This window comes from Mus caroli, chromosome 4 (genome assembly GCF_900094665.2).
Source record: "Mus caroli chromosome 4, CAROLI_EIJ_v1.1, whole genome shotgun sequence".
In the NCBI taxonomy this organism is placed as follows: Eukaryota; Metazoa; Chordata; class Mammalia; order Rodentia; family Muridae; genus Mus; species Mus caroli.
The window spans coordinates 56788068-56811512 of NC_034573.1; the positions used below are offsets into that span (position 1 = coordinate 56788068).

At 52.9% G+C, this 23445-nt stretch overlaps 1 protein-coding gene across 8 annotated transcripts in view; it reads left to right on the forward strand.

Moving 5' to 3' along the window:
* Positions 1-23228, forward strand: part of Rgs3 (regulator of G protein signaling 3) — a 138990-nt gene extending 115762 nt beyond the window's left edge. For 6 of the 8 annotated variants that reach the window (XM_029476128.1, XM_029476129.1, XM_029476130.1 and 3 more), the window contains 6 exons: positions 9838-10911; positions 17493-17554; positions 20233-20334; positions 20582-20643; positions 21258-21424; positions 22265-23228. In XM_029476128.1, coding sequence (XP_029331988.1) covers positions 9838-10911; positions 17493-17554; positions 20233-20334; positions 20582-20643; positions 21258-21424; positions 22265-22450 — 1653 coding nt within the window. In that variant the 3' untranslated portion in view covers positions 22451-23228. Of the gene's footprint in view, positions 1-9837; positions 10912-17492; positions 17555-19861; positions 20124-20232; positions 20335-20581; positions 20644-21257; positions 21425-22264 lie in introns of those variants that run through there. The other 2 variants (XM_021159589.2, XM_021159588.2) reach the window with 2 other exon arrangements.
* Positions 23229-23445: the final 217 nt, after the last annotated feature.

Sequence of the window (23445 nt, forward strand, 5' to 3'; positions counted from 1 at the left end):
ACGCACAGACTCACACCACACATATGTACACATTCAAAAAATTAAATATAAATAAATCCCAAAACAATGTGAATCCTTGGGCGCTGTAAGGGTCAGATGCCATCAGTTACCCAATCTGTGTAGACATCAGTAGGTTTTATTTATTATGAACTGTTGTTATACAATATTATCCTGGGGATAATGACACAGAAGAAAAGTCTATACGTTTTCCCTACAGATGAAAAAAAAATTTTTTTTGAATTTTTGACCTGTGTGGTTGGCTGACCCTGCAGACCCAAATCCCGCAGCTATGGCGGATCTTCTGAAGTTTTACTCATTGTATGTTTCATTTTTTAAGCCTGAAACCCATCTGCAATAGATTTTTCTGCACAGCATGATGCAGAAGTCCAGATTCATCTTCCCAGAGGAGATGCTCAACGTATCAAAGTGACTGTCCTTTCTCACTGTGGGACATTGTCACCCTGTCAGAAGTCAGGACCAAATGCAGACCTGTGACAGGGTGGGTCGAGCTTTGGAAGGATGGAGGCAGCCGCTCAGGTTGACGGGGAGGTGCCGGTGTTCCTGTCGCTGGAGCACAGGAGCGGCATTGTGAGCTCAGGTGTAGAGCACCAGAGAGAGCGTGTGCGTCTGCAGTACTGTAAATAGATTGGGCTGGCTGCGGGGCTGTGGCGCTGGGGAAGAGGAGATGCGTTATTGGTGCTGTCTGTGGGAAAGCGCACACACCATTTTGTGTGGAGCACTTGAGCATCAGCCGATTTAGCTGCCTCAAGGGGCTTGGAGGCTTTGAAACAGAAGAATGGTTTCCTCGGATTTCTGTGAGACTCAGGGAGCAAGAGTCTCACAACAGGCATAGCTAGGAGATGAGTTTGCAGCAGACCCAACCCAACCCAGCTCAGCATCACCCCTCCCAGAGATGTGGCGCATGTTGGGACTCAACCGTGTGAGCAGGTATGCCTGAGGATCTGTCAGGGTGACCTGCAGCTGGAGGGCTGCATCTGAAGCTAATGTCCAGTTGTGCACTCCAGGCCTTCTATTGCCTGAGGTATTGCTCACCAGAGGCCCTGGTGCTGCAGGCCCTACAGGTGGCGGAGCAATGCAGACAGAGAAGGCAGGTGTCCTGGAAAGTGGGCAGACCTACTCCTCTTTCCTTCAGCCTTCACAGAAGCCTCAGGCCAAGATCTGATCGCTCGGAGCAGACAGACATCCTGGGAGAATGGTACCTAGCAGAGGAGTGACTTGGCCTAGGTCTCATAGGGAACTCAAATGGCAAAACCAAGGAGAAATCTAGGGTGTATAGACTGGCCCCCTCCTGAGATTCTGGGCCTTTGGTACAAGCCTCAGTTTCCTGCTTTGAGCTAAGTAGCTGCAAATATTCCTTTTCTAGGCTGTTAGAAGGGTTAGGATATGTTAAGGACTCTGTCTCAGAACTAGTTGCAGGGGCACGAGCTGACAGTGTCAGTGATGCTGATACTGATGATACTGATAGGACTGAGAACAGGACTCTGCAGGATTTGTGGGTGCATACTGAGCACCTGTGCTAAGTCAGGCCCATGCCCTGCCGTACTTCACGTGGATTGTCTCCAAGCACTGCCAGGATGTGGGGACTCAGCCTCTGAGTCACGATGCTTCACACCCAAGGCAGCCCCAACCTTTAAAGAGGTCCTACACAGGCACTGATCGTAGAGGAAGTGCAAAGGGGATTTGCTCTTCCTCCTTACCACAATGACCTGCTGCCCTGTCATTCCTGGCTCTCAGAGTGCTCCCTGTTCACTAGTGAGATGTGGTTTAGCGTTGGCCCGTGATGCCCTCCTGTGAGCAGAGGGCACACTGCATGCCGCACACTGCTGTGCCCCAGGCCCTGCCTCCACGTACCCTACAGCATGTGACTTGAGCATATGACTAGGAGATGGGCATCAGCCCCAACCTCCCTGCCCCATCTCAGTTGCCAGCCACATGGCCACGATGTTGTTGGTGTTCTTCCCCGGGGTCTTCTCAGCATGGCAGAGCATTTTTATCCTGGTTGACAGACTTAGAGTAGGCTGGTGCAGGCTAGCCTTATTTGGAGTGGGCACTGGGAAGGCCGCGGTTTAGAAGAGTTTCTAGGTATGTGGCTCAGATTCCTGCCCTTCTCGGACCAGTCACTTGGAGCCAGGGCAGACCCCTGCCTGTGACACTACTCACTATTGCCCCGTATAATACCTGCGCCAGGCGCACTCGGGAAGCATCCTTGGAAGTAAGAGAGAAAGAAAGGAAGCAAAAGAGGGCAGGAAAGACCATGATGGGGGTAACAGAAAGAGAAGGTGTTGAAGTATGTGTGTGTGTGTGTGTGTGTGTGTGTGTGTTGGTGTCTGTATGTCATGGTATACATGTGAGTGCCTCAGATCCTTTTCCTATGTGTCCTTGTGAGCCCCTTGATCCCTCAGATGCCCTGACTGCAGGGCCCTAGGCAGCTCTAGGCCTCCTCGTCAGGGCCTCCCCTGTGCTGTCTTTGTGGCTCTGCTTTGGCTCATGAGTTTGGAGCCCTATCTCACTTCCTACCCTCACCCCTCAGAGTTACTCAGCAAAGGCCTCCAGAGCCTAGCCACATGCCAAGACCTGTGCCAGGCACTAGTGCCAAAGACCAGCAAGGATCCACCCCTGCTCTGGAGGTGCCAGGTCTCTGGGGGGAGAAACGCAGGTGAAGGATCAGGTCAGTCTCTCACTATCTGGTTCGACCTCAGGGGCCGTGGACGCTTAGAGGTAGCCAGAGAGGCAGGCAGGGCACTTAGGGGAGAGGATGGAAATGGAATGGGCTAGGACAGGAGACTGCTGCAGTTGGAGACCGCTTAGGGCACTGGTGATGGCCCCGCAGGAACTAGAGTCTTCCCCCTGAAAATAGTGTCCACTTAGCTCTGGAGGGGTCAGGAAGACGGCTGTAGAGATAGCGGGAATGGGTCAGGCTGACCACGGTGGGATTGGGGATTGTTTGTTGGTGGAGCTCCACTGCTCACCAGACACCATGACCCACCTTTGCTTATGTTCCAGTCACTTCCAGCAACCCTAGGAGGTCAGGACCACTGGCCCCATTCTGAAAATAAACAGACTCAGAGGCTGAGTAACTTGCAAAAGGTCAAAAAGCAAACGAGTAGAAGTGGGGAAAGCTGCTAGCGATGCTAGCACGTGGTCCCCTGAGCCAAATGTTGCTTTCAGAGCTAGGCTTGGATTCCTCAGCACACACAAGCCCCTGCCCCATCCAGGCATAGCACCGTCTCCAACCACATCTCGGAGTCCCCAATTCTTTGCCTGCCCCATCTTCTCCTCCGTAAGCCTCTCCTATCTTTCTTGCTGCCTCAGCTCCCACAGCCCCTAGGGCAGGGCTGGGGTGGGGAGAAGTTGGCCGGGTTCTTCATCCCAGTCTCTCCTCCACAGAGCTGGCACCTCCAAGGCAGGGGTGGATCTTGCTGCCGTTTGGCTCTGGTGCCTGGCACAGGGTTGAGTTCTGTAAGCATTTTCTGAGTTACTCTAGGAGATGGGGGATTGGGAATAAGCCAGGGCCCAGTTTTAAGTGAAGGAAGGGACAATGCCTGACCACTAGGGAAGTGGAGGCCAGGCCCTGGCGTAGATGCCCTGAGCCCTGTATCGAGGACCTTCCTGTGGAGAGCTAATGGAAGCCCATAGGGTCTTCTGGGGTGACTTTGGATTTGGAGAGGCACTGTGGGGTCATGGGAGAGTTACCACAGTGAAGTGGTAAGTCAGACTTCCATAAGAGTTTTTCCAGCATGGCACAGAGAATAGCCAGAAGGATCTGCCACTGGGAACCCCACACCATTTGGATGAGGGTGGTACAGGTGCAGAAAGAGTAGGAAGATTCTTAAAATAAGGAAAATCAATAGGTTTTGTTTTCTAGCCTAGTTTTGGGATCTGAGCAGAAGGCACAGTGTTCCGCTCTGCCCTCTGTCCCCTGCATCCAGCCTGTCGGTTGCCAGAGAGTCACCTGAGGTTTGATGAGGGATCCGGAGTGATAGTGAAAGATTCAGATGAGAGAATGATGTACAAGATTTGGTTTGAGCAACTGGTAGTGACAGCATACAGGGGCTCAGGAGAGTAAGGAACTCAGAATGCATTCAGTCTGGGGCACATGAAGCTGGGAGCTTAATGGATATCCAGAAAGTGGTCTCCAACTCTCCTTGAGCTGCATGCCACGTGCCCTCCCTCAAGCTTTTTACGTATGTTGCTTGGTCCTCCTCCTCCTCTGAGTGAACCTTCCCTGCCCTCTGTGGCTTCAACAAGGACCTCCCAATACTTTTCCTTAAATACAGCCCTCCTTTATACAGCAGGCGGTGGCTGGTGTTGATCTTGTCTTTTTTTCGAGTGACGTCTTGGTTAATGTCTTTTCTTCTCTTCCACCCTGAAAGCACAGTTGTGTCCAGTGAGCCCGAGACAGTGTTTGGCTGCAGAGTTCTGTAAGGCTTGGGTAAAAGTAACCAATAGAATCTATCCTCGGGAAAAGGGTGGCCTGAAAATGCAGAAGGTGCTCTGGACCGGCAGTGGATGGCACATGAGGGAGGTGCAGGGCTAAGAGGAAGGACCTGGAGCAGATCCTGATGGACAGGCAGAGTGGCCTATGATGGAGCAGAGCAGGGTTCAGTCAGAGGAAAGTTCCAAGCCCAGCAATGTTAGGAATGGTCATAGTGACTATGTACTGGCTGCTTACATTGCCACACACTATTGAGTTCCAGACACATGATAGCTCATTTATTTTTCTAGCAACACCATGAGTTGTTCTTAATCCCATAATATACCTGAAGAAACAGAGGCGCAGTGAGGCTAAGCTCAGGGTACCCCAGCCAGAAAGAATGAAGCAGGTTCAGTGTCCAAAGCTGTCACAACTATGAGGGCATGTCACTATTCTCCCAGACTTTGACCAGGCTGATGAATTGGGGTCTGGAAGACAATGGTGTGGAGGACTGAGCTGGTGGCAGAGGCAGAGTTTGGGGCTCTAGGCTCAGCGTGTAAAAGCCAGTCCTAGAGGAGCCAGCTGAGGCTGGATGGAGAAACTGGGTTTGGGTCGAGTGTCTGAGGTCGGTGGAAGTCAGTGTCGAGCCAGAGATCTGGAAGCTGGAGACCCAGTGGACCCAAAGCCCAGTACAAAAGTGAAGCTGGTGGTGGTGGTGGTGGGGGAGGCGTTTCACAGCCTGGCAAGAGTTCTGAGGGCCTCTCCCAGGCTTGGACAAGTTCCCAGCTCCACAATCACTTTCCTGGCCTCTCTGTACCATGGTGGAAAAAAGCAGGTAGCCAGAGATCTCATGTATGAAACTAACGACTACAGTTTCAGTCTTCTGGCTTTCCCACCAGTACTCTTTCTGAAATAGTCTGACCTATGTGAGGGCCAGCCCGAGACACAGGCAAACGCCAGCACCCCCACTTGCAGAGCAGGAAGTGGTTTTTGAGGGCATATGCTGTACCTGACATCTGGTAGCCTCTGTGAATCAGCAGCATGAGAACCCTGGGTTGCCTGTGGGGTTACCAGGGGATGGCTCCGTAGTTGGCGCCTATACGGCACCAGGCAGGTCTCTCCCAGCGGCCCTAGACTACCCCTTCTCCCAGTAGCTGGTGGGCGTCTGAGGTCAGCAGCCACAGCTGGTGCGAGCAGGTGCTTCTGGGCATCATCGATACCATCCTTCCCCAGCCTGATCCAAGCTCTGGATTGCATTTGGGAGAGGATTTGATTAGGCCCCGGGCAATGGCTCCATTTAGAGGGCCTGGCTCATTTCCTGTGGCTGCTAGCAGGCGAGACAAGGACAGAATTAACCCTGCTCCAGCCTCGCCAAAGAAATGATAGATGGGGGGATATGGACCTGAAGGGATACAGACTTAGAAGGATATGGACTTGCGGAGGATATGGACCTGGAGGGATACAGACATAGAAGGTTATGGACTTGCGGAGGATATGGACCTGGAGGGATACAGACATAGAAGGATATGGATTTGTGGAGGATATGGACCTGGAGGGATACAAACATAGAAGGATATGGACTTGCGGAGGATGCGGACCTGGAGGGATATGAGCACTCTCAGGGAGCAACCGCTTGTTATGATTGGAATCTAATGCCCTGTCAGAGCAGGCTAGCATCCCTGGGGGCACGGGGGGAGGGGGGTTTATCAGCCCAGCCTGTAGCAGCACCCTCCAAATTGTGTGTTCCCCACTACCCAAACTTCTTTACTAGGGCACTCAACACGTGGCTTGTCTAGCCTCTAGTTTATTTCTTCCTTGAGGTCTAGCTCCTTGTTCCCTGCTGCCCTGCAGTGTGTATGAATAGATGAATGGAGCTGTTCTGCCCTCATGTCCTCTCAGCATTGCCAGAGCTGGTTCCACAAAGACACTATCTATGCCCATGCCATTCTCAGGACAATCCACCCTGCCATGTATCCCCTCTTCCTTTTTCCCTCTTTGTATCCCCCTCCTGCCATTCCACACTTCTGGGGGTTCTCAGCTTTCGTAGAATATGCCCTCAAGCCGCTACCATCCCAGCTAGCTCTCTCAGGAACACTGGCTTAACCGAACGTGCCCACAGTGGTCACAGTACACAGAGATCCTGCCTGGGTGGGTGGCATAGAATGAGGAGTTCTAGGCTCCATCTACAAAGCATTGACTTTGTGTAAGCTTACTCACAACCTGTTCCCTTTCTTTCTAGACACGTTTCCTACTTGCCTCCCCCACCCCATTCCCAGTATGTGCAACACCTGGGGACAGGAAACGGGGCGGGGGGTTAATCCTGCATGAGTCTCAGCTTTCTTAGATTATTGTCTCATGGCCTCAGACCTCTGCTTCCCATCTCTGGAATGAGACCCCTAATAAGTGGCCATTGCATCAGTATGTCTCCTGGGCTAGGCACGGGGAAGACCCTAACCAGAGCCTGTGAGTCCCATGTGGCCTCCTCAGGCAAGCTGGAGAAAAGGATAGGCACAGCCAAAAGGTGGGCCCCATTGTATCAAAGCCAGAGTCTGAAAGGGCACTGGAGCCCATAACCACCAGGCTGTCTGAAAGCCCATCAGCTCCGGTGACTTCCTAGATGATCCCTCAGGGTAGGGCCTCTGGGGACAGGCACCCCTTCTGCGAAGCAGCACTTCCCTTCTGGTTTTGTTTGGTTTGGCCCCAGACTAGGGCTGAGGCAGGCTGACTTGCATTTCTGGTTTGGGGTTTGTTGCCTAAGGGGCTCTGCCAATAGGTACCTGTGGGACAGGTCCAGGCCCTTCCCCTAGGCCCCCAGGAAAGGAGATAGTCACTTGAGTCGTCTGTGAGTATCACTCTGTGCTAGGCCCCAAGGGCACCCAGCACTGTTTCCTTCCATCTTTTCCCAGGACAATAAGAGGCAGATGGAGGTTTGGTTATGGCAAAAGGGCATGTGTGTGTGTGTGTATGTATGTATGTATGTATGTATGTAAATGTGGGGTGCCATGAGCTTGCTGCAGGAAAATTTGCTTTCTGATGCAGATTCTGCCTGGCAGACAGGTGACGAAAGCTTTGGTTCTCAGGCTGAGATTTTTTTTTTTTTTAATTTTTTTTTTTTGGTTTTTTCGAGACAGGGTTTCTCTGTGTAGCCCTGGCTGTCCTGGCACTCACTTTGTAGACCAGGCTGGCCTCGAACTCAGAAATCCGCCTGCCTCTGCCTCCCGAGTGCTGGGATTAAAGGCGTGCGCCACCACGCCCGGCTAGGCTGAGATTTGATAATGGGTTTTGAGCGCAGGATTAGAATTTGGTGATGGGTGTGGTACTCAGGCTGGGATTTGGTGATGGGTGTGGTACTCAGGCTGGGATTTGGTGATGGGTGTGGTACTCAGGCTGGGATTTGGTGATGGGTGTGGTACTAAGGGTAAGACCAGAAGCAGATTTACAAAGAATGGAGGCAGATTTGGGCCCTGGCCCCAGCCTAGCCTCTGAATCGTACGTGGTGGCTTTACCCGGTCATTGAGGCTCACTGCTCAGACTCCTCAGCCTCCTGTCTGTTCCTGGATGATCTCCCTTTCTACCCGGGAACAGCCTGGAGAGGCTGAAGCTCAGGCCCCGAGTTTCTTCTTCGCTGTCTGGAGCAGGAGGCTTGGCATCACAGACGCAAACTTTAATCCTGTGTGTTTGCGTCTACAGCTCTGTAGGGATGCTCTTGAGTTCAGACTTTCCCTTTAGATCCATCATTAACCCTACACAAGCCATCACCACACTCCTAGGCTATAGTACAGTTCCAGGTGTGGGCATCCTGCCCAGAGACAGATACAGGACAGATGTCTCAGTTCCTAAAAGCACTGGAAATATGTATGTTTTGTAATGCTCTTAGGCGAGACCCCGTGAAAGGGTCTTTTGACCCTAAGGGGGTCAAGACTCACAGGTTGAGAACCACAGGTTGAGGTCTAAGTTGGGGAATTTAGGATGACTGATGCTTTAGGTTCTGAGGGGTCCCTGAGTAGCCATCTCCTGGTTGGCTCCAGGATTCTTCAGGAATAGAAGCTATGTGGAGTCACTGGTGCCCATCTTTGGCCTGGGACCCACATCTTCGGAGTGTCTCCCCTGACTGGGGCCAGGGCATCTCATAGTCCTCGGCTGGCTCCCGCTTCGCTTCCTCTGCCTGGTAGGATGTTTCCGTCTTCATGCACCTAGATGGAGGCTCTTCCCACAGAGTACTTTCGCATCCGCTCCGTAGCTCCCAGGTGTCAGTGTGACCTCTGTCCTGTGTGTGCAGCACCCTGAAGCTGTCAGGAACCACAGATGGCCCACTCCACTCCCAGGGGAGAGGCCTAGCTGGAGCTCCACTGTGCTTGCCACCTTCAGGCATGGCCTTTTTGTCTCTGGGAAACTGGACAATAAAATAAAGTTAGGTCATTGCTCTGGGGGCGTAGTTTCCTTGTCCATCAAACGGCCATTATGCTCTCTATAGTAAAAGTCAGAGCTCCGCTGCTGGGTACCTTGTGTTTGGGCTCTGCACCAGTGTGCACGGGGCATACTTACCACGTGCTAAAGCTTCCCACGGTATATAAGTGCATATGGTTTTCCCGTTTCATTGGTTTTGTGTAGATATGGCTGTTTGAAGAATGAAAACTGGGCTCTAAGTAGAACTAGCTGGGCATTCCAAGCCCTTGCGTACAGCCAAGCCTCACCCAGGCCTGAGGCCTGCTTCCTCCTGCATATGCCTGCAGCACTGGGGACAGTCAGATATGACATTCTCTATGTGCTCGGGACACTATTTCCTCTGAGACGGCAACATCTTACACTCCTGTTAGAGGGCAGTGTCTTTCTTTGCAAATGAATTCTACTGTCAGAACCCAGTAAGAATCCCCAGGTCTCCTTCCATTGTGTACGAGGCAGGAAATAATGCTGTTCTTGCTTTTTCCATCATTCACTCATTTTTTTATTTTTTTATTTTTTTTTAATTTCTGAGGTCTCACACTAGGTGGATAACCCCTCAGTGAGGTTCTATGTGCCTGTGACACCTGATCGTTCCAGATGTTGAGCAACATTTGAAAGCTCAGGTTGTCATTCAGTTGACTGCTTTCAAATATATGCTCAACATTTAGAGCCAATTCTTGTTTGACTGATCCACTTGGATTCTTGTTTTAATCGCTGGTTCTGGTGAGGTGACCCTCTGGTGAGATTGAGGACTGTTCCACGTGCTGATAGTTCCAGCGTGGTGGCTTGGGTTTAGTTCAGGTTCATGAAGGCACAGACTTCCTGATGTCCTTTACACACACAGGGAAATGAGGACTTCCCATGCCAAGAGAGGGAGTCTGGGCTGGCGTGGTCCCCACAAACCAGCAGATATCTCCAACACTGTTTCTCTGAGCCTTTTTTTCCTCTTTGTGCCACAGATGTTTGAGACAGAGGCAGATGAGAAGGAGATGCCCCTGGTTGAGGGGAAGGGGCCAGATGCTGAGGAACCCGCACCCAGCAAAAATCCCTCTCCTGGCCAGGAGCTTCCTCCAGGACAAGACCTCCCTCCCAGCAAAGACCCCTCTCCCAGCCAGGAGCTTCCTGCAGGACAAGATCTCCCTCCCAGCAAAGACCCCTCTCCCAGCCAGGAGCTTCCTGTAGGACAAGACCTCCCACCCAGGAAGGACTCCTCAGGCCAAGAAGCTGCTCCTGGCCCAGAATCACCATCCAGTGAAGACATAGTAACCTGCCCTAAGCCCCCTCAAAGCCCAGAAACCTCAACAAGCAAGGACTCCCCACCAGGCCAGGGATCCTCTCCAACCACAGAACTCTCATCTTGCCAGGGTCTTCCTGCTGGTCAAGAATCTACTAGCCAGGACCCTCTGCTCAGTCAAGAGCCCTCTGTTATCCCAGAATCCTCTGCCTCCGTCCAGAAATGTCTACCCTCTCAGGAGTCACCCCCCAGCCTGGGCTCCCCGCCAGAGAAGGCCCTTGCTGAGCAGACCATCAGCTCCGGGGAGCCATCAGTCGCCACTGGTGCTGTACCGCCAGCCTCTAGACCTAACTTTGTGATCCCCGAGGTGCGCCTGGATAGTGCCTACAGCCAGCAGGAGGGGGCCCACGGAGGCAGCTCTGGCGAGGACGAGGATGCAGAAGAGGGAGAGGAGGGGGAAGAAGGGGAGGAAGATGAGGAGGACGACACCAGCGACGACAACTACGGGGATCGTAGCGAGGCCAAGCGCAGCAGCCTGATTGAGACTGGCCAAGGCGCCGAGGGTGGCTTCTCCTTGCGTGTGCAGAACTCGCTGCGGCGCAGGACGCACAGCGAGGGCAGCCTGCTGCAGGAGTCCCGGGGGCCCTGCTTTGCCTCTGACACCACCCTACACTGCTCTGATGGCGAGGGGGCCACATCCACCTGGGCTATCCCTTCACCCCGCACCCTCAAAAAAGAACTGGGTCGTAATGGAGGCTCCATGCACCACCTTTCCCTGTTCTTCACGGGACACAGGAAGGTAAGAAGAGAAACAGGGTCGGGGTTGGGGTCGGGGTCGGGGTCTGGGGACGGTTGGAGGACAGGTTGGTCCGTGAGATTCAGAGGGCAGTTATAGTGGCTGCAGGAAGGAACCATACTTCCCTGTTCCACCCTTGCTCCTTGAGAGACTTCCCAATGAACCTTCTGCCCATTTGATAGAAGACAAAACTGAGGCCTCAAGGTGCCATGAAGGAGAACCCACACGATCAGATGTTGGATTCTCCCGGCTCCATTGTCCTATGCTGAAGGCAGAAAAGGTGTGGTTTAGCTCAGAACATCAGGCATTTGGATTGAAAAGGTCTGAGATAGTAACTGGGAAAGCACAGGCTTGCAGGGCTGAGGAGGTGGCTTGGTGGGCAGAGCACTTGCCAGGCAAGTGTGAAGTCCTGAGCTTGATTCCCCAGAGCCCACATAAAGCCAGATAAGGTCCTACACCTCCGTAACCTGAGTATTCTTAAGGCAAGGCATGGGGACAGGGATGTGAGAAGCCCCAGAAACTCAGAGGAACCAGAAGCAGCAAACAAGGAAAGAGACCTTATCTCAACAAGGGAGAAGACAGGGCCTGGCACCCAGCCCAGGCTTACTCTCTAATCTCTACACTACCCCTTCCCCACCTCAGCATATTATAATTTACATCTGGTCCAGGCCTGGCCAGACTAGAAATCTATTAGCTAATAACAAAACCAGCATATGTATGTTTTGTTTAAGCAGTTCCCATCAACACATTAATCTGTCCCGTAGCTCTGTGCCCTAGAAAGTATTTTGTGCCCATTTCACAGATGAGAAATCTGAGTCCCAGAGAAGTTCTATAACTTGATCCAAATCGGCCACACAGTTTACAAGTGTCTGGATCAGAATTAGAGTCTGACTCAAAGACCAGACCCCGTAAGGACTCTGCTGTTTGCCTTGCACAAATGTTTATAAACATGCAAATCAATGTTTATGGGTTTTCTGCCTTGTGCCAGGCCCTGTGTTCAACGGCAGAGGCTGCAGGAGCAGTGGGGCCGATCTTAGCTAGGGAGGAGCAAGAAAGGGCTTTCTATGTGGGCTGGGGACTTAGCCTAGCAGAACAAACCACACCATGGCCTTTAAGCCAGTTTGGGCTTAAGTTCTATCCCTTACCTATTGTGTGGCCTTGAGTGAGTCACCAGCTCCTCGGGGACTTGCTTTCCTTCCCTGAGTGGGTGGAGATGAACTGGAAGAGCCTGGGGCCTGAGGACATGATTGACAGCGCACTTTGGAAGAAGCCCTCAGGGAGCCCTGCTGCTGCTCCTCTACCCTGAAGTGCATCCTTAAGGCTAGAGGGGTTGTTATGACAACTGTGGGAGGCAAGATGAGGCTCAGAGACACAAAAGTTTAGGACAGACCCTGAGACCTTCCAGGAAACAGATGCCCATGGTGAGACCTGGGAGGTCAAATACATTTAGGATAAATGGAGAATAAGCTTAGAGCAAAGTATAGAACAGGCCATATTACTGCTGCTCCCTACCAAACCCATGGCAGACATTACTAATAGATCCCAGCTTACTTAGCTGCCATGCTAGGGCACGGTCTCCAAGCCTTTGCAACTTTGTAACCACCGACAATACTACAGACCTGGCATTTTGGAAGACACTCTGCAGGAAGTTGGTCAGGCCTTCCGACTGGGAACTGCTTTGGGTCTGGACACAAGGACTAAATCCCCAGGGCTTGCTCCTGGCTCTGCTTCCTTATCTGTAAACTCCCAGGGTATGGTCTCACCCTGTGACTTCTCATCCCCAGCCCGGCTTTCTAGAGCCAGGATTTCTAGGGCTAGTACCCAGACCCTGCAGTTTAAACAAATGCTCTGAGGATTAGGATACTTACCTGAACTTGACTGCCACCATTACCACTTAGGCCAGTCCTTGAGGCAGCTGCTACAGCCACAACAGTTAGACCTGGCTCCCCTTCTCTCGAGGGTGGCTGAGGACCAAGGGTCCAGCCACCTGCTTTAGGTCTCCACAGCCTGCCTCCCACTAAACCCCACCCTTCTAGTTCTGTTTCTTCCACCATCCTTGCTCCAACACAAATATTTACATGCAGGGAAGTTAACACACATTCACACATGCATTCCAACTCGTCCCTCTGTCCATTCGGGTGACCCCAGTTCCTAAGGACAGATGCCCCACCCGGGAGCCTAGCAGGTCTATACCAGGTCCCTCCTGCCTCAGCTTTGTGTTTGTCCACCGTCCGGTCCCCACTGTCACTTCCTCCTTGACACTTCATTTCTCAGGCTTGAGTAACTGAGCTACCAGGGTCCCCAGAGGCTGTTCCTAGTATGTGTGGGCCACTCTAGATCACATGGCTTCCGCTCTCCAGCCTCTGAGGTAGGTCATCATCCTTCCCCCTTCCCGCCTCCAGCTTCGGTCAGAAACCCATCCAGGGCAAGGCCAGACTCAACAAGCCCCTGGTTTACTATCATCCTTCAAATGCGGAGGGCCTTGGGTTAGCCCTTCCCTTCTCCAAGCCTGTGTCCTCTCTGCTGCGGTTATGGTAACTACTCCAGTTTCAGAGCATGCTGGAAGGCTCAAGTAGGTTGATGCAGGGGCTTAAGACAAGATCTGCCACTCAGTTCCCACTGGGTTCTCCATGAATGGTTATCATGCTGCTGAGATGGTAGAAGTGGAGGCAGACACTGTTCTGACCTTCCTAACCCCGCAGCATTGCCAATTTGTTTTCTGAGGTAGGATGTCAGAACCCATTGTGTAACTGACCTTGAACTCCTGACCATTCCCCTGCCTCAGCCTTTCAAGTGCAACAGGCTGAAGCTACCACCCTGGACGCCCGCCCTTCCCACCCACCTTCACCCCTAATCCCACGCTAAAAGGAAGCCTGACAGAGGGAAAGGCCCGTGTGTTCTTCTCTTGACTCTCGTAGCCTCTCGGTTTGGGCCTGGCTCCTGAGGTGAAGAAGTCAGCTATAGAGACAGGTAGACCCATTCCAGGCCCAGCTCTGCCTCCTCCCCGACCTTGGTCAAGTCGCTTCTTGGAGCGCCCGCTTCCCCTTTGTCAAATAGAGCTGGAAAGCCATTCCATATAGAGAGCTCTAGATCAGAGAGCTTAAAAGCCCGGAGCATAGCACAGTGATCTTATAATGATGTGAGAGCCAGGAAGGCCAGACAGAGCTGCTGTGCTGCTGTGTGGCCAAGCCGTGTGGCTTTCTGAGCACAGGCTACCTGCGACAGGGTAGCAATCACATTGTGCTCTCTGCCCCATGCTGACATCCTGCCCTTGTGCCCTGAGCAGAGTCCACTGTGAGTCATGTCTTAGAACCACGCACACCATAGAAACTGCCTGCTTGGACTTGGTGCCTTCACAGGTGTTCAAGGAGGTCCAGGGAGTTGGGGAACCACGAGGCTCTCCGGTGGATCATTCCCTGGGCCCGGCCCCTGTGTGGAGCCAACTCAGCTCATGGCGCCCCCTGCTGCCAGATCCCTGGAGACACCCCGCTCAGTGAATGCTCTCTAGAGGAGCCTCACTGTGTGTGAGCCTAAGACTTACACACTTCAGCCTTGTCTGGCCGTTCTTTGACATCGAGGAAACACAAGTGATGGCTCTCTCCTGGCTGTGTTTCCTTCCTGCCCCACTGTAGGGTTGTCATGGTTGTCCTGGCCAAGGGTCACAAAAGATCAGATAAAAGGACTCTAAAATACCCCTGGTCTCCAGGGTAGGATAACACTTTCTAGGCTTCTATTTTATTCTAAAAAGAATCCTAAAGATATTTCCTACATTCAAATTCCCTATGCCTAAATAAACTTAGTGCACAGACCACTGTTGCCACATGGTCACACAGGATTCAGTTTGATAGCCACACATGGCCAGATGACCCAGGAGTCAGACCAGGACCAAGAAGGGAAGCAAGCTGGGGTCCTGCTCGTAGGGGAGCCCTCAAACCCCATTAGCCTTTGATGCCAGACACCAAATTCTCTGCATCTTACCAGTTCAAAGAGCCCAGGCAAGTTACACTGCTCTGGGCCTCAGTTTCCCCAGCTGCAAGCTGGGAAAAATAGTAGCAAATGGTGCTTGGGGATGTGAGGGTTAGGTAGATCATCCATGTCTGCAGACTGTAGTGCAGGGCCTGGTGCATGGCCCTCGCAGTGGCTGATGGACAGCAGGGCCTGGTGCGTGGTCCTTGCAATGGCTGATGGATGTTGATAACCACCCCTGATTCCCATCCCTATGCGTCTGTTGGCTCACAGCAGCCCTGTGAGGTAGGGGTCCAGTTTGAACCCTCGTTTTGCCAGTGAAGGGAGCAGACATGGCAAGCAGATGGAACACAGCTAAGGTCAATTAGCTAATATGGGATTGAGCTAGGATTCAAATCCAGGCTGTTTAGAAGCCACACTCTTAATCACGGCTGTAATTATAGGGTAATGACAATAAGAATTATAGTTATTATTCCGGGAGACTGCGAGCTCTCAGTCCCAGAGGTGGCAGGGTGAGGCCAGGCAGGCCCCAGGGATCCCTGCCAGAGGTCAGGGAGGGCTCACTTCAGCTTGCAGCAGGGCAGGGTCATGGAGGAGGGGTAGGGAAAGGTAGAAGAAGCCGCCCCTTTGCCAGCTGGGTCCTGGACAGCCTTGTCGCAGCTGAAGGAGGAGGATCTTGGGGGTCATGCTAACACCTCCAAAGACCCAAGGCTGCAGCCAATGTGGATACCAAGGAGGCACTAGGGTCCAGGAGGGTCCTGTCTTCTGGCCTAGTTTTTGGTCTTTCTTCCTGGTTTTAGGCCCCTGTCCCCTTTTAGTGCCGAGGTTTCTTAGGTGCCTGAAAGCCGAGACCCGGGGTCAGAGCTTCCCACTAGGACTCCTGAAGATGACCCCACCCCACCCCACCCCCAGTAGTGGAAGGAAGAGCCCATTTCCCAGCTGGGTAGAGACTGGGGGTGGTGGCTGGCGGGAGTGGTCCCCAGGCCCATTGTGTGGGGCTGATAAAGTGCGGAAGCTGAGGTTAGAATGAGAGGAAACCCAGCTCTGTGGGTCCTTTCCCACGGGTGGGGGCTCCGAGCACTGCTGAGGTAGGCTAGCACAACTGCAGCCTGTGTCTCTGTGGGTCAGACACAGCAGGGTCGGCCAAGTGTTGAGGGCATCTTGGGTGCCAAGATGTCCATTACTGGGGACCCATACTTCATCCTGGTCAATCTTCTGCCCGTTTGGGCTGGTAACCCACCCTAGGCATCTGCTGTTACCGAAACAAAAAAAAAAAAACGTCTTCCAAGTTGGTAGAAGCAGCACATATGCTGGGACTGGCTCCACACATGGTGTGTGTTCCTGGGTGCATGTACACACACACACACACACACACACACACACACACACACACACACACACACACACATTTCCACGCTCTGGTGTGGCAACTGATTCAGGAACGAGGCAGTTTTTGCTGAGTCTTTCCTTGGAACCAGTCACCTTGTGCCATTTTGGCACTTGAGTGCTGCGCCCTCTGGTGGACAGTCTTTTGATTTACATAGGCGGATTCTGTCACTTAAGTGGTTAGGGTCCTTTGGGCAAGTGGCAATGAGCCTCTATTTACTACTTATGGACTTTCTAGGAGGATTAATGAGACAGATGCTAGATGAAGGGTGTGAGGCTGCGAGGAGATGGAGGCTACAAGAGAGAGGGTCTCTCATGCAGGAGGTACAGTCTGGCAAAGTCAGGGAGCTGGGGCTATAGACTCTGCAGGCTGGGGTGGGTCACAGGAATGAAACTGGAGGTTCTGGATCCAGCAGCGAGGACTCCTAGATGCAGTGTCTTGGGCTGCATCTTCTTGGATGCATTTATCTGGCAAAAGTGTGCTCCTACCACACTGACCATATGAAGGGGACCAGTCTGTCTGAGGCTTCCAATGGGAAACTCAGAGCCAAACAGAAGAGGGTTCAGACAAACCATTTTGGGTGTGGTGGGGACCTTAAAAGAGATAAAGAGGGCATGAAAGGATTCCTGGGGACAGAGGCATCAGTGCTGCTTGGCTACGGTGTCTTAAGCTATGCCTTAAGAAGGAGAGTCACTAAGGACAACAGCAAACACTCTGCTGGGCTGGGACAGAGGAGGGGGCTTCTAGAACAGGTACTGGCCTGGCAATTAACTGATGATGTGGCAACTGGTTGTACCAGGCCCTATGATAGATTCTCTGCCATGTGGTGTTTTGGATGTTATCCCAAGAGCACTAGGGAGCCCTGGAGTGCTTTAAGGCAAGGGGGATGGATGCTCAGTCTCCTTAGACCCTGAGTCCTGAGCTAGCCATCAGGATCTTGGTTGTGGAAACTGAGGTGTGAAGAATCATAAAGAGGCAGTGACCAGCCAAATCACAGAGCAGAAGTCTGTCTAGACCCCTGCTCACTTGCCAGCCAGGGCGCCTGACGGGATCCTCTGTTCCCAGTGTCAAATGTCCCTCTGATTCTCCCCACAAACCAGGAAGAAGACGACTGCTTGATCTGGGAGCTCTGCCAGAGATGGCGCACTAGGGATCACTGGGCTGCTTGCAGGCTGCTGAAGCCTTGTGTCCTGGGTACCCAGACAACATTGTATCTCTGTTTTCTCTGCAGATGAGTGGGACTGACCTCACAGAATGTGATGAAGCTTCCCGGAAGAGAAAGAGCAAAAACATGTAGGTTGGGACGATCCTGATAGTCTCCTGACATCTTTCTTTTCTACCCCAGACTTGGGAGAAGTAAGGGTTGCACTCCAGCCCCACCCCCACCCCCAGACAGATACCAAGGAGCAGTGAGATATGGAAGACTCAGGATAAATCATTAGGATCTTGAAAGTTCATTTTCTCAGAGCTAGGCAGGAACTAAGTATCCCTGGCCCAGCCTAGCCTCTGAGCCAAGCAGTGATTTATAAAAGTCCTTGGCATACAAAGAGCTGAACTGACAATTCTCTGGACTTCCTGAAAGTGAACAGTCTCAGGCATGGCCAGAAGGGGGCACTGCTGGCCTAGCTACACTAGGCCATGCTCTCTGCAAGTTTTTCTGGCCAGCCCAGCCCAGCCCAGCCCAGCCCAGCCCAGGCTCCCTACCCTTGTGAAGGTTTATTTCTGGTGCCAGCTAATGAGGTCTCTGGGTTGTGAGGGACAGGCGATGCTCTCATTAGGTTTCCTCAAACTTTCAGTCTTGAGGCTCCCGACCGAGGAGCAGATTTACAGAGAGAAGTCTGTGGGGGCATGGCTCATAGTAGGAACATATTCCCCCAGAGGGAGGGAACCTTTGCCTCCAGGTTCAGTAACAGATAAGAAAGAATTAGAGCTGGGGGTGGGGTGGGGGGTGGAACAGGAGAGGTGTCTTCCCTGGGCGTGATGCCTTTAGTGACCCTCTTTCCTAGCTCAGACCTGGGTGGGTGCCCACTGGTCTAGGAAACCATTTTCTCCAGCTTTTCTGCCCTCTTCTGTTTTATCCACAGCAGCAGGCTTCTTTCAGACTGTAGCCTGAGGCAGTGAAATGTACAAGCAGCCATCCTCTGCTCGGACACTCCCCATTTAGCCGCAGTTTGGGTGGATGGGGACTGGAAGGAGGCATCCATATAATGTCAGAGCTGCTGCCGGTGGTACCTAGGAGAGGAGTAGGTGGTGATGAAGGGTGGGTGTCTGGAGTCCTGGAACTGCCTCAGATCCACACTCTGTAGCTGCCTTTAAAAGTGGGCATCATCTTTTGAACGTCTGGAGTTCACATTCTTCAAAGCTTGGACAGTTCTCTTAGCATCTGATTGGGACACAATAGCCAGTGTTCATTGTGCTGGGTTCTATATGTGTTGCATAGGTGATCATACTTTGCATGCCCTTTTTGTGTGCCACATCCTCATTTTACAAAAGGAAATAGACTTAGGGAGAAGTAAGTTAACTTGTCCAGCCTCCGTTTCAAAGGAATGGGAGCCAGGATGGGAGGCTAGTCTGCTTTGGAGCTCCTATCCTGACTGGTCTCCGGACTCCTTGGCTTAGAACCTACTGCAGCCGTGGTGGGGTGGGGGTGTCTCTGGGCAGCTGTTCCTGAACCCCAGGACAGGTGTGACAGCAGCTTCTTAGGTCCCAACACCTTGGTGCCGGGCACTGTATGCCTGCCCCACCCCAGTGTCCTGAACACCTCAGCAGGTAACAGGAGTATCATCCTTGTTAGACAAGCAAGAAACTTGACCTCCAGATTGGTTAAGGGGCTGAACTCAGCAGACTAGGGGAGCTTGGGTTTGACTCGGTCTTCAGAGCTGAGCTGCCAGCCGCTACCAGGTATAGTGCCACACGTGATCTCAGAGGCGCATTTAGGCTTGGATAGCTTCAGAAGAAGAAACGCCACAAATGATCTAGAAAGTTTCTTTAAGTTTTCTTGGCTTTGTGAGAATTGCAGAGACCAAAAATGAAAAAAAGAATATTCAATCACAAAACTGAATATGTAGAAGTTAAGTAAACCATCCAATGACCCCCCCTCAAGTTTATAGCATTTACACTTTAGGTTATTCAAGCTTAGAACTACTAAAACTTTTGGGGCCTCTTGTATAATAACGGGCTGCCCAGTCTGATAGTAGTGAGCTTACAGGAGCTGGCAGGGGATCACAGACTAGGGGTGTGAAATAGAACAAGGGGCCTTTAACCCTTTTTTCACCAGTAGCTTCCTGAAGGCTAAAATCTGCCTCTGGGAGGAGCAGCCTGGCTAAAAATGGTTTTTGGCTAAAAATAGCTAGTCCTGCCACCCTGGTGGGCAGAGCCTCCTTCCCTCCCTCCTTCCTGCCCAGCAATTTGCTGACTTGCCCCCCTTGTTGCCATGGTAACAAGGGAGGTGGGTCACAAATAACTGGGTCTGGCTTTCTGCCGGGGGCTGGCCCCAGGGGCTGTCCTTTGCAAACACATGCCCCTTTCACGCTGCCTCTCAGGGTTGGCCAGCAGGGCTGTTTTTCTCTGCTGCCCCCCTCTGGCCCCTCCCATTTCCTGGCTCCGCCTGTCTGAGTCCCAGCCGGGCTTGAGCCTGAAGTCCAGTCATCCGGCCAGGATTCCAGAGACAGAGAGCACGCAGCTCCAGCTCTCTTCGGTGCACGTTTACCTCGAAAGCCTAGGAACCCGGTGGGAGGCAGGAGCCAGAGGCCGCTCAGTTCACACCATCCTGAGTCTCAAGGTGGGGGGACTCTTCAGAGATGCTCCGAGGCATGTACCTCACACGCAATGGGAACCTACAGAGGCGGCACACCATGAAGGAGTAGGTGCCCCTCGTTCCAGTTCCAGCCCGTGGGCTCCTCCTGCACCCCAAGTCTGCAGGGGTTGTGTGGACCAAGCTGCTCAACCCTGTTCTCTGCTTCTGCCCCCAGAGCCAAGGACATGAAGAATAAGCTGGCCATCTTCAGGCGGCGGAACGAATCTCCCGGGGCCCAGCCAGCCAGCAAGACAGACAAGACAACCAAGTCCTTCAAGTAGGTACCCTGTGCATCCTGGGACTTTGGTGAATGCTGACTTTTGAAGAGTAGGACCGGGCAGTGGGGTTGGGGAAGGGGCTTTGTCTCCTGGATCCCGCTAGAAGGGACAGAAAGTGTTTGGGGGAACCTGGTGTCCAGCAAGCAACTCCTTCCAAAAGCTGTCGTTCTGGGGCCAGGCAGCAGTGGTGGGAGCTGAAGGGAGAGTTAGCCGCCCTGTCCTTATGTGTTCCTGCCTCACCTTCAGGCCTACCTCGGAGGAAGCCCTCAAGTGGAGCGAGTCCCTGGAAAAGTTGCTGCTTCATAAATGTGAGTAGGGTCAGCCACGCTGTCTCTGCCTTCTCACCACCCCACCCCTCTTCCCAGAACTCAGCCTAGAGAGTTTCCACCAGAAGTGACTTGACTGTCTCCTCGTCCTAGAGAGTTGTGGGACGAGGGCACACGGCAGGGCACATGAAGGCCCTTAGTTTAGCCTCTGGGCTGGCTCCTGCCAGCCCCTCCCTGCCTGTGGGAGCTGGCCTTGACTACCAAAGGCCGTTGGGACCTGTGTGCTCAGACCATATTCTCAGAACAAGGGCAAACATTTCTGTGTACTGAGGGCTCACCCTGGGCCAAGTGTGCTTGCCTCCTCTGGGGTAAGGTCCCCTTGGATCCTCACAGGGCTCCAGGGGATGGGATTGATAATCTTTATTTTACAGAGGAGAACACTGGGGTGTAAATAGGGGGAAAACCAGGCTAAGGCCCCAACAAGACATTCACAGGGCTAGGACTGCATCCAGGGTCTCTATTGCTCTCTGGGCAGGAAGGATTCATGCTAAGTTCCCAACACATTCCCTCAAGGCTCTTGGAGGGGGTGCATTGTGGGGTGCTAAGGATAGGCAAAACAGACCACCTCTCACTCTAGCCTGGTCTTCCCCTCACAGACGGCTTAGAAGTGTTCCAGGCCTTCCTTCGCACCGAGTTCAGTGAGGAGAACCTGGAGTTTTGGCTCGCTTGCGAGGACTTCAAGAAGGTCAAATCACAGTCCAAGATGGCAGCCAAAGCCAAGAAGATCTTTGCTGAATTCATCGCAATCCAGGCTTGCAAGGAGGTGAGACCCCTGGCCCAGGAACCTTTCTGCTGCTAGGAGGCGGCCAACAGCTCAGGAAGGGGAGAGGCCACCCGAGTTACTCTTAGAGTATCTAGTTTGCTAGGTGGCCCAGTGAACAGAATGTTGGTGCATAACAAAAAAAAACTGGCCTCGTTAGGACATTACCGTGTGCCTGGCACATGCTGAGTTCTTTATGTACGAGCTCCTGTGTTTAAGGTCAAATGACATTCTCAAACAACTTCAAATAGTATCCTTATTTTAGAAAGAGAGTCTGGGCTGGGCCAATAGCTCACTTGGGGTCAACGGTTTGCTTTGCAAGCGTAAAGGCCCGAGTGAGATCCCCAGAACCCGTGTAACAAACAGGCCAAGTGTTTTGAGGTGCATGCTTATAATCCCCTCTGGGGAGACAGACAGGAGGATTCCCTTGGGCTCACTGCCAGCCAGTCTAGCTTCCTTGGCGAGGCCCAGGTCAGTAAGGTGTGTATCATCGAAGGAAATGACAGCCAAGGCTGCCTTCTGGCCTGTGCCCACTGTGTGGGCACGCAGCCGCAGTACTCTGAAGCTCTCAGCAAAAGCACCTAGGACATAGAAAGGCAGAGGGGCAGTGTCCCCGGGGGGATTGCCTCAAGGCTGCTAGCTTGTGAACCTCAGAAGCCTGACCCTAGGAGTCGCACTCTCAGGCCTCATAAATTCTGCTACTCAGCAGCACTTGACTAATGCAGGTCTTGTGGGCCCTTGGAATGTCATCTGGGACAGAAGAGGCTGGAGTGCTACCCCCACCCCCATGGTACTTGGCCTCCAGATAGCCAGCCCTGACCATGTCCCTCTGCGACTCCACAGGTAAACCTGGACTCGTACACACGAGAACACACCAAGGAGAATCTGCAGAGCATCACCCGAGGCTGCTTTGACTTGGCACAGAAACGAATCTTTGGGCTCATGGAGAAGGACTCTTACCCTCGCTTCCTCCGCTCTGACCTCTACTTGGACCTCATTAACCAGAAGAAGATGAGTCCCTCGCTCTAGGGACCACCAGTATCCGGCTCAGCGTTCGCACCAAGCGGAGTGGGCTCCCAGCCCACCTGCCTCCCTTCCCTGTGACGGAGGGGGCAAGTAAGCCCCCAGAGGCTGTGTCTCTGGACAGACAGATGGACATTTGAAATGGAGGCCTGGACTGAGAGAGACCCAGGCCACTAGAGGAAGTAGGAGGACCAGCCGCATCAGGTCCTTAACGCCCTGGTACGAGGGGACCAAGGGCCCTGGCAGGTCAGGGCCCTGGAGGAGTCAGATCAGGAGCTGTGGCTCCCTGCTTTGGCGATATGGAGACTTCCCGCTGACCAAGTTCCTTTGAGAACTGGCTGAGGTGGGGACAGGAGACCCACCCAGATCTGGGCTCTGGGTCCATCAGGGGGTTGGTGGGGGTGGGCTGTTGGGCCTCACAGCTCAGACCTTGCCCCATTGAGTTTTATTTATTTAAACAGTAGTTGGATGCTTGGCACATGAACTGTAATAGGAAAGCCCTCACCCTGTCAGTTTTCTTAACTTACAAGTGCAATATCTTACCCAAGGCCTTGTAAAGGCCACCTGTAGGGGTGGTCACCATCCTATAGTTTCAGGGCATTTTCCGGTCCCAGGAACCAGTGGTGGCAGTTGGGCCTTCTAGACTGACAAGGCCTTGGGGGGGATGCTGCAGAAATCTGGCACTCCCCCGTCCCTGGGTGCCCAAGAGATCTGGGAAAGCATAGCGCCCTCCGGCCACACAGAAATGAGTGCTGAGGCAAATAAAAGGCCTGTGATATTCTCATCGGTCTCTGTGTATTCCTGGTCTCTAGCCTTCATGGGTGCCTGGGCCGGGAGGCCTGGGAGGTCCACGGTCACCCCAATGGATACGTCTTTCCTGCCACCACCTGCCGGCCACCCCAGGGGCCGTAGACACTGCTGCCCTGGGGAGGGCTGCTTCCTCTGCTGGCCCACGTGCTTCTGGGGGTAGGGTGGGGTGCTTGGCATCTTCCCTCCTTTCC